The 10,000-nt window shown below is 31.1% G+C and overlaps 1 protein-coding gene across 1 annotated transcript in view; it reads left to right on the forward strand.

Moving 5' to 3' along the window:
- Nucleotides 1–10,000, forward strand: part of LOC145296133 (uncharacterized) — a 1,188,759-nt gene that overhangs the window by 767,219 nt on the left and 411,540 nt on the right. The window contains exon 7 of the mRNA XM_080142289.1: nucleotides 8,629–8,743. Coding sequence (XP_079998415.1) covers nucleotides 8,629–8,743 — 115 coding nt within the window. The remainder of the gene's footprint in view (nucleotides 1–8,628; nucleotides 8,744–10,000) is intronic.

Below are 10,000 nucleotides of genomic sequence, written 5' to 3' on the forward strand. Positions count from 1 at the left end.
TGTTGTAGGGGGCTACTATCGGGGACATAAGCATCAGGGGTACTGTGTAGGAAGTAGGGCAGCAAGATGTCAGTTCACGTTGCACTTGAACTTCTGCATGTCAGTGCAGTCGGGGAAGCAGGAACCCGGAAGGGAATTCCAAAGTCTAGCTGTTCTGGGGAAGAAACTACTGGAGTAGAAAACTCTCTTGCATCTAGGGATCTCTACTCTGAAGGGGTGGGATTTAGCTGCTTGTCGGATTTGTCGGGGTATTTACGCTTGCAGTTCGTCAGAGCATTCTCCGTTAAAGTATTTGTAGAACAGGCAGATGCAATATTTCGTCGATGGGACAGAGTTTAGCTGACAGTACAGGAACTATCAGATTGGCAACTCTCTTTTGAGCCTTGTCTAGCAGCGAGAGACTAGTGGCAGATGCACCAGCCCAAATATGACAACAATACTCCATACAATTTTGACCCCTTAAAACTATTTTAATCGGCTAAAAGCCATAAGAGAACGGCCCATAAACACTACAGGTATTTTAGGCCCCTATCGGCGCTCTGTGACTTTTTTGTTTCGGTAGAGATAAAGTTTGAAAATATGAAAACAGACATATTGTCTTTTATATATTAGATTATAAATTATAAATAATTAGATTTCACGCCTACAGACACTAGCGTTTCATTCTTTCGCAATCATCAGTGCAGGAAGTGATGATTACCGCTTGTCGAAGAATTCGAACCCACCAAGGAAGATGTCCATCCGCCATCTACAAGAAAGGTACACAATCCCTAGGTCACCGTCATATGCTGCGGAATGAAAGGAATTTTAATGTTGACAGAGATTGGTGTTTATTCAGACAAGTTATAGTGATCAATCGACGAACTATATTTAATTTTTAACAAATTCAGAAGAAAGAATACGCGCAGTATTGGCAAAGATGAGACCTGATGGGAAGCTGGTTGAGAAAAATAGAAACAGGTTAAAGAAAACTTGACAGTCGGATTGTGATGTAAAAACATATTATGTTTCATACAGAGATATTAAGCCCACTTTAACACCTCTTCTATTTCGTTCCTAATGATTCCGAGTAATACTGGGTAACCTTACTAATATAGAATATTACAGATCAATTAAATCTACGTAGTCGGTGATGAAAATGCTTTTTTTTTAAACGTGCCAGACACACCGACCAGACTATCAACGTATTGACGGACAAAACGCTTCGGCGAAATGCAAAGACGCATCTAAAATCCGGAAGTAAAACTTAGATAAAAGACAAAAATAAAAGTGTCCGCGTTTCGCTGTAAGCCAGGTAAATGGCGACGCATACAAATTTATTGATACCTTATTTGTTCAGAAATATTTGCATTTTTAGAAATGTATTTTGAAAGGTACGTTTTTAAATGAATATTGGAAAATGGTGTCTATTGTTAACGTGGGACGGACGGTAATTATTGTAAGTCGTCTACAGAGGAGACGCTGGAGCGACGCACAAATTGGTTCCGATTCGACCGCTCGTTGAGTGTCGGTAGCCATCTTTAGCGAGTTCGCTCTTCAGTCAGGAAAAAAAACAGTATTAGTATGCTTCCTTTCAATCACTATTCGCTATATATCTACTGCATAAAAGCTGCTTAACGTATTCGAGAACAAACATTCCTTGTAGTATAGCACCGTTTCTGAAATCGGTAATCGTGAAGTAGCCTTAATCCCAAAACACGCGCAATCTATATATCTATAAAAGTGACCGTGTCTGTGTATCTGTGTGTGTCTGTGTACATTTCCCTACGCAATAACTCTGTCAATTTTTAGTCTACAGACTCGAAATTTGATATACAGGGTACTGAGATTTGAGAACATGTGTGTGATCGGTTTTTGGCCAGAAATTTCGTTGTTAAGGGGACAAAGTTCAACGATTTGACCGTTGATAACTCTAGCAATTTCCTCCGACAATTTTGGGTCTAAATACTTGAACTTTTAGATATAGGTTTCTTGGACATGGAACTAACTTAATAACTTGATTTGGACCAAAAACAATAAATGTCAAGGGGTCATAATCGGGGTCAAAGTTTTAAAAATTGACCTTTTTTTTTTTTTTTTTTTTTTTTTTGCTAAGCATACACTTCCAAACACGCGGGCAACTCCGGGCTGAAATGCTAGTTTATAATATAAATGGCAGTTCTCTGTGTGTATGTTATGTGTTTATACTAGCAGGGTGGCCCAACATTACCCGGAATTGAATGATGATCAAGGAATGTTTTAATCTCTCATATTTTGATTGTCATCTAAATCGGTGAAATCGTCCATTTTTCAATCAAATTATTCCACAATTCATTGGAGTCTACATTGCACAGTAGAGCACATACTGTTGATTTCATAAAATTATTAGTATTTTTTACGAGCTGTCCCAGCGTAGTATAAACACCCCACACCATCCCATGTTACGAACGGCTTTTGGAATAAAAATCCCCTCAACCTCCCCATGTTAAGATCGGCTTTTAAGGTTGGGGGTGTTTATTCCGAAAGCCGTTCTTAACATAGGGGAGATTGAAGTGTTTATAATACGCTTGGACACGTCGTAAAAAAATGTTACCAAATTATTTTTATAAACGGCCTAAATTAATTGTTTAAAAAGCAATAATCAACTATTATGCTTCCATTGTGCTCTAAACAGAAACATTTCTTTCGAACGCGCCTCTGTCACATCCAAGAATCTACTGTTTATATTATATTCCTGGCCTTTCGGCTTGTACGGTGATAATTGCTTGAATTTAAGTTTAAAATTTTAAAAAATCAATTGTAATTGCGCAGTAGTGCTTTAAACAAAAACACTCATTTCGAACGCGCCCCTGCCATAGTAAATCACTTACTGTTGATTATATATGCCTGGCCTTTCTGCTTGCGTGGTTATAAAACTTGTCAAATGCACTAGTGGTGTCAGGCTGCATAAGGTGTTAATTTCAAATTCCAAATTGCCTCTTCATTTTTTCATCAGATTATTTCGATTATCGATTATCGATACATATCAAAGACAAATAGAAAACTTGTCTAAGAACCCTGCCAGACACATAAAGTACATTCATATTTTGTGAATCAGAGTGCACATGACTACTTTGCGCTGGATTTTCAATCTGTATCTCTTGACCGCTTGTCACATTTTTTGACCTTGTGTTCCATCTTCTTGGGAAAGCGATCAATTTAAACCTTTATCTCTTCCTCTAATTCTTTCGTTCCGGCCATTTTTTTTTTAATTCTTTTTCCGTTTTCTTTTTTTATTTTTTTTTTTATTTGTTCTGCATCCCTGAACAGAATCAACGCTGTTGCGTATTTTCAGGAAGACGTCAAACATTTTGACTATTTCACAAAGCTTACCTGGCAGTGAAGATGCCCTCTTCTGTCAAAACCCTTTTATTTATGACTCCCTAGGCATCAATTAGAGTTTTCTGGCCAAATTGTCAGGTTCTTGTTGTGTTCAGGTCATCTCAATGACACGCCACTTCCGGTTAGACGTATACCGAAGTCGGGCAACAAAACTAACACATTTCAGGTACCTCTCTCTCTCCCTCTCTCTCTCTCTCTCTCTCTATCTATCTATCTCTATTACACACACTCACTAAGAGACTTGCTATTCAGTAAAAAAAAAAAACAAGCATTTCATCTCTATTGCTCTATTTTTAATTTTTGTCTCACATAGGATCGCATATAAATTACGTGTATCTTCATTATATTTTGAATATTATAAATATATATATATATATATATATGTATATATATATATTATATACATATATATATAGTCTTGGAAGTTTTTAACCTTTAAAACTATACAAAAAAATTATCATTCGTTAGAAAACCATTTAGTCAGTAAGTCATTCAATCACCTGCAATCATTGCATAAACTTGCTCTCTCGAATTCACTATAGTACCAGTAATAATTTATTTTTTAAGGGATCATCAGTTGTTTACCAGTAAACTGTGTTTTGGGGATTTTAAAACAAAACAATATATTACATCATGGCTCTCCAGTAGTGTTGATCAAACACCACCTCCCTTAATCTTAGGAAAAGAACAATGTTACAAATATTAGATCTAGTTTCCTATTCTTAATTACTTTATCTAACCTGTTCATGTTGTAAAAATTAATATATGTATCTATATATATATACATATATATACACACATATATATATACATATATCTATATCTATATCTATATCTATATATATATATATATATATATATATATATATATATATATATATATATATATATATGCAGTTCAAAATGGCGTTATGTAAGCTAAAATAAGGGAATTTAAACTTCTCATCCGATTCGGATTCTGTATTTATGTTCTAAAGCATTTTATTTATTTATTTTTATTGTGGATTGATAGTTGCTGCTACTTCTGATGAGTTAAGGGCAAAATAGATTCATTGATTGATATGATGATTGAATGAATGATTTTGTGTTAAGAAATAGTTACAGTCCAAATTGCAGACGTCAACAGATTAAAATGAATAAATTGTAAGATGGTCAGCATCATGAAATTTGGAATATAACTTTTGTCATTTATTTGTTATAAGCTCTGTAATTACATTGAGCTTCATAAATAAAAAGTGAAATATAATTTAAAAATTATGTTTTCGCAAAAATATTTATACACACACACACATATATATATGTATATATATATTAATATATATAATAAACTATTAATATATAATATATATACACATACATCATATATATATATATATATATAATTCTTTAATTTTATACTTTTTATTTTATTTTAAGTAAATAAATTTGTTTCGATTTTCTGATTTGAAGAGTGGTTTCCTCTGTGGAAAGCAACCATTTATTAAGTCTCTTGACGAAGATTTTTTGTTTTAACTGACTATTTGTCCGAAACATTAGCATGTCCAGTGTCGCAATCGTGTAAATTAGTTCATATTAATAATAATAATAATAATAATAATAATAATAATAATAATAATAATAATAATAATATCTTCTTTTATTGAGCACTCCTCATAAACTTTATTAAATAAATAAAATTATATTCATCAGTTCTCATTCATGAATACCTTTAACCGTATATATATATATATATATATATTGCAAAAAGAACCCCCAAAAAGATAGTTTCTTTTAACTAAAATTTTATATATATATATATATATATATATATATATATATATATATATATATATATATATATATATAAAATTTTAGTTGAAAGAAACTATCTTTTTGGGGGTTCTTTTTGCAATATATATATATATATATATATATATATATATATATATATATATATATATATATATATATATTGCAAAAAGAACCCCAAAAAAGATAGTTTCTTTCAACTAAAATTTTATATATATATATATATATATATATATATATATATATATATATATAAAATTTTAGTTGAAAGAAACTATCTTTTTGGGGGTTCTTTTTGCAATATACGCGAATCGATTCCAATTAGCAACTTCAATATATTTAGATCCAAAATAAAGCTTTAATGATATGTATTTCTTGGTTTTAAATAACATAAATCAAATTTGGAAACTAAAAAAATATATAATTTCGTCGAATCTCCCATCAATTATACAAAAACTGATGTCATTTCGCAATGTGTTACGTGTCAAATTAACACTTCTCTATTTGTTTATTACTGACGTGTTCGTTAGGTTTACTTAACATATCGAACCGCGTAGAAATACAGCGACTATGATTGTGCTTGTCTTGTAAATGATTGGAGCGCTTCGGCATGGGATAGGAAAGCGCAGTTGATGACGTGCTAGGTTCACGAGCAGGAAATTGTCATCGGCAGGAAAGGCCTAAGGCAATTTGAACTTTATTTGAATGATACAACAGATGTATGAAGTTAGAATCTGATGCATATATTTTTTTAAATTGTTTTAGCGGATATGTTTTTTTATAAAAACCAAAGGGAATATTTGCACCCGTGAACACACAAGAGAAAAAGCAATGGGCGCTAAAGCTAACGAATATAATTGCAAATATTTACGATAATGCAAAATAAAAATTAAACATACTTTTATGTAGCAATCTATTCACATCCCATATATAATGTATCATAAAAAATGCACATACACAAATATATATATAAATATATATATATATATATATATATATATATATATATATATATATATATATATATACTCGGGTTTTTTTTATATTCAAAAGTAATAGACTAATGAATTCAACGAGGTTGTTAGATAGTGCTCAATAAAAAAGAGCTGATAATACTTGTTTATTGTTATATAAACATGCTCACATCCCGCTGCTACAAATAGCCACTTGTTTCAATCAAACAACAGATATCATCAGGCAGCGACTTGACTATTCAAAAGTTCAATGAATAATCTATATAAGATTATTCATTGAACTTTTGAATAGTCGAGTCGCTGCCTGATGATATCTGTTGTTTGATTGAAACAAGTGGCTATTTGTAGCAGCGGGATGTGAGCATGTTTATATAACAATAAACAAGTATATATTTATATATATATATATATATATATATATATATATATATATATATATATATATAAAGTGGACTTTCCCGTCAATTTCGAACTATGAGGCTCCGCCACAACTAAGTTGCTTGGAAATCCACAAAGACGATTTGTTTATAATGGTTGGGGCTTTGTGTAGAACCAACCACACTTCTTAGTATTACTGCTAAACTTTGTTAATGTATATGACTGCCACAGGACAGAGTATACAGAAGACTGCAGATTTTTACATCAGAGATCCCTTCTCCCAGACGCATGTCTTAACACGAAGACTTGGGGTGTATCTCTCCAAGCGAATGAATGCGCCCCAGAGACTAACCTGGAAATTTCTACAACTCGGCACGTTACATACAGCGCCTAAGCTTTCAAAATAGTCACCAATATATATATATATGTGCGTATATATATATATATATATATATATATATATATATATATATATATATATATATATATATATATATATACCTTTATATATCTAATTTTAAATAAGAATGTAAATATACTAAATACTAATCATAGTGGGGGGGTGAGAAGTAGTTAAATGGATTCATCCTAATCTTATAAATACAAGACTGATAAATTAAAAAATTAAAAAATGTAACCATTTTAAATGTGGAAATTGATGAATCGCACAGGTAAGAAATTCATTTTTATAGTATGAAAAGGTTAGTAATTGCAATTAAGAATAGAAAACTGGATCAAATGTTTGAAACATGTCTTCTTCCTAAGATTAAGGGTGGTGGTGTTTGATCAACACTGCTGGGGAGCCATGATGTAATATACTGTTTTGTTTTTAAATCCCCGAAACAGTGTTTCATGCTAAACAACTGATGATCCCTTGAAAAATAAATTATTGGTATTATAGTAAATTCGAGAGCGAGTTGATGTAGTGATTGCAGGTGATTAAATGACTTACTGAGTAGATGGTTTTCTAACGAATGATAAAAAATATTTTATTGTATAGTTTTAAAGGTTAAAAACTTCCAAGACTATATATATATATATATATATATATTTATATATATATATATATATATATATATATATATATATATATATATATATAGAGAGAGAGAGAGAGAGAGAGTGAGAGGGGAGATAGATAGATAAACAGACAGATAGATAGATAGATAGATAGATAGATAGATATAGGTTACTAATTTAATTGAGACTTACTCAGCTTGTATACACCAAAGGTGATGAATAAAAACTCTTTCTCATACATAAAGTGTTTTATAATGAAAACAAATATATATACACATTTTGAAGGCAGGGAGATGGCAGAACGTGTCAGTTACACAAACCATGTAAGTTGTCTAAAGTGTTTTTTTTTCTAAGCATTTCAAAGTAAATATCTTGTAAGTACGTTACTAAATATGCAACAATAACACAATTTCGCAAACTTTTATTCACAATACAAATCAATTTTGTAATGGATACCTTTTGAAAAGTAATAAATAACGAACTGAAAAAACTTTATATTTGAACTTGGAAAATTATTATATGTATATATATATATATACATATATATATATATATATATATATATATATATATATATATATATTCAATATGGCTTAATGGAAAAAAAGGTATTTGCAGCTTCTCTTCCAATTGTCGGATTTTAATCATGTCAAATTACACTTCATTTCCTTTTGACGGATTGATTGTTGCTATTTCTTCTGATGAGTTAAGGGCATAATAGATTCACTGATTGATATAAATATGAAGTGATTGATTTTGCGCTACGAAACAGTTACTGTCAAGAAGTGTATAAGTCAACTGAATTAAAAGAATAAATTATAAGATGGTCAACATCATGAATTTTGGAATATAACTTTTTGTCATTTATTTTCTCTCTCTCTTTCTCTCTCTATCTCTCTCTCTCTCTCTCTCTCTCTCTCTCTCTCTATATATATATATATATATATATATATATATATATATATATATATATATATATATATATATATATATATATATATATATACCAAGAGTGTAAGGGCTGATTTTTGTAAATAAATTGATTGGTAACATCCTAATATTTTCAGACATCGAAATAATAATGTGTATATTTAATGTTTTTTTTCAGGTGTTCAAAGCGCATATCATTCTCGGCGATGTGTACTTCCTTCCAACCCACGGCCAATTACAACCATTGGTTCCTCTGGAAGGAACGCTAACCTTCACGAGAGACGACGATAAAAGTAAGCCACAATTTTCTTTTTAGCGGCGAAGTTTGCTTCGAAGTTTATCAAATCACGATCCTATTTCATCGTTTAGTATCGCTATTTGTAATGAGCTAATGAACGATCAGATCGTTTGGTCGGCCATTGAATTAGAATCTTTGAAAAGCAATACATGTTCTTATCTGAATATGGATCGATGGTTAGCGCGCATTCCTTATTTGCAAAATACGTTATTCCCGCGTTCTACTATATTTAAAAGTCTGTACTAATGTGCCAAGGTTTCATTATAGTTTACACGAAAATAAAAAAAGGAAAATATATAATCAAATGATAACTTTTATTAAAGAAATTGTTTCCTTTTCGCCAATCCGCATACACGCCTGAGCTTTAAAGCGTTTCTAATTCAGTTTCGATTTCGTTCAAGTATGGCGTTATGGAAATCACTGAAATTTGATTGATGAGATTTCATCTTTTGGAGTAAAAAAAAAAATCGAAATATTATGCAACAACTAACTGTTCCAAACGCAATTGACTTTGACTTTCTTCCTCATTAAAAAGAAAAAAAAATGACGAAAACGTTAACAATAAAACTTTGGCTTTTGTTTGAAACTGGAATTCATCATATTTGTTTATAGGGGGGGTAAAATACGCTTAAATATGATATTTTAAATTGTCCAGATTTCGAATAGAGTTGTGATTTCAAAAGTAAAAAAAAAAAATATTTGGTTGCCATCAGCTAGAATCGAAACCAAAAGCAAAACTGTAGCATTCAAAGCTGGTGACGTTACCACTATACCAACGCAAAACACACACGAACGGATTAAAAATAAAATAAAATGAATGCACAAAATTTATAACGATTGTTTTCAATGTTGACATATTTTTAACACCTTAAAAACTATTTTATCCAGCGTACGACCTATGAAATAACGGTCCATTAAAAAATCCAATCATCTGGGGCCCCTAGCGCTGCTCTGCGATATTTAGTAGCAGAAGAGATAGTTTGAAAATATGGAGACAGACAGACATATAGCCTTTTATATATTAGATTAATAAATTGGATCATGTATCAGTTTGTTCTTTGTTCTCTTCGATTTCATATTGTATTTCTTCTTTTTCTTTCTCCTCCCCTCTCTTCTTATGTTTTTTCCATTGCTTCTTCGTCTTCTAATTATAAGAGGATAAAGGTTATTGAGTGTACAGTAGTAAATTATATCGTAGTAATCATTAATAATGGCACTTTGGTTAATTGGATTACTTAAAGGGACGGTTTAT

This window comes from Euprymna scolopes, chromosome 16 (assembly GCF_053919585.1).
Source record: "Euprymna scolopes isolate OS-2025 chromosome 16, ASM5391958v1, whole genome shotgun sequence".
NCBI classification, from domain to species: domain Eukaryota; kingdom Metazoa; phylum Mollusca; class Cephalopoda; order Sepiida; family Sepiolidae; genus Euprymna; species Euprymna scolopes.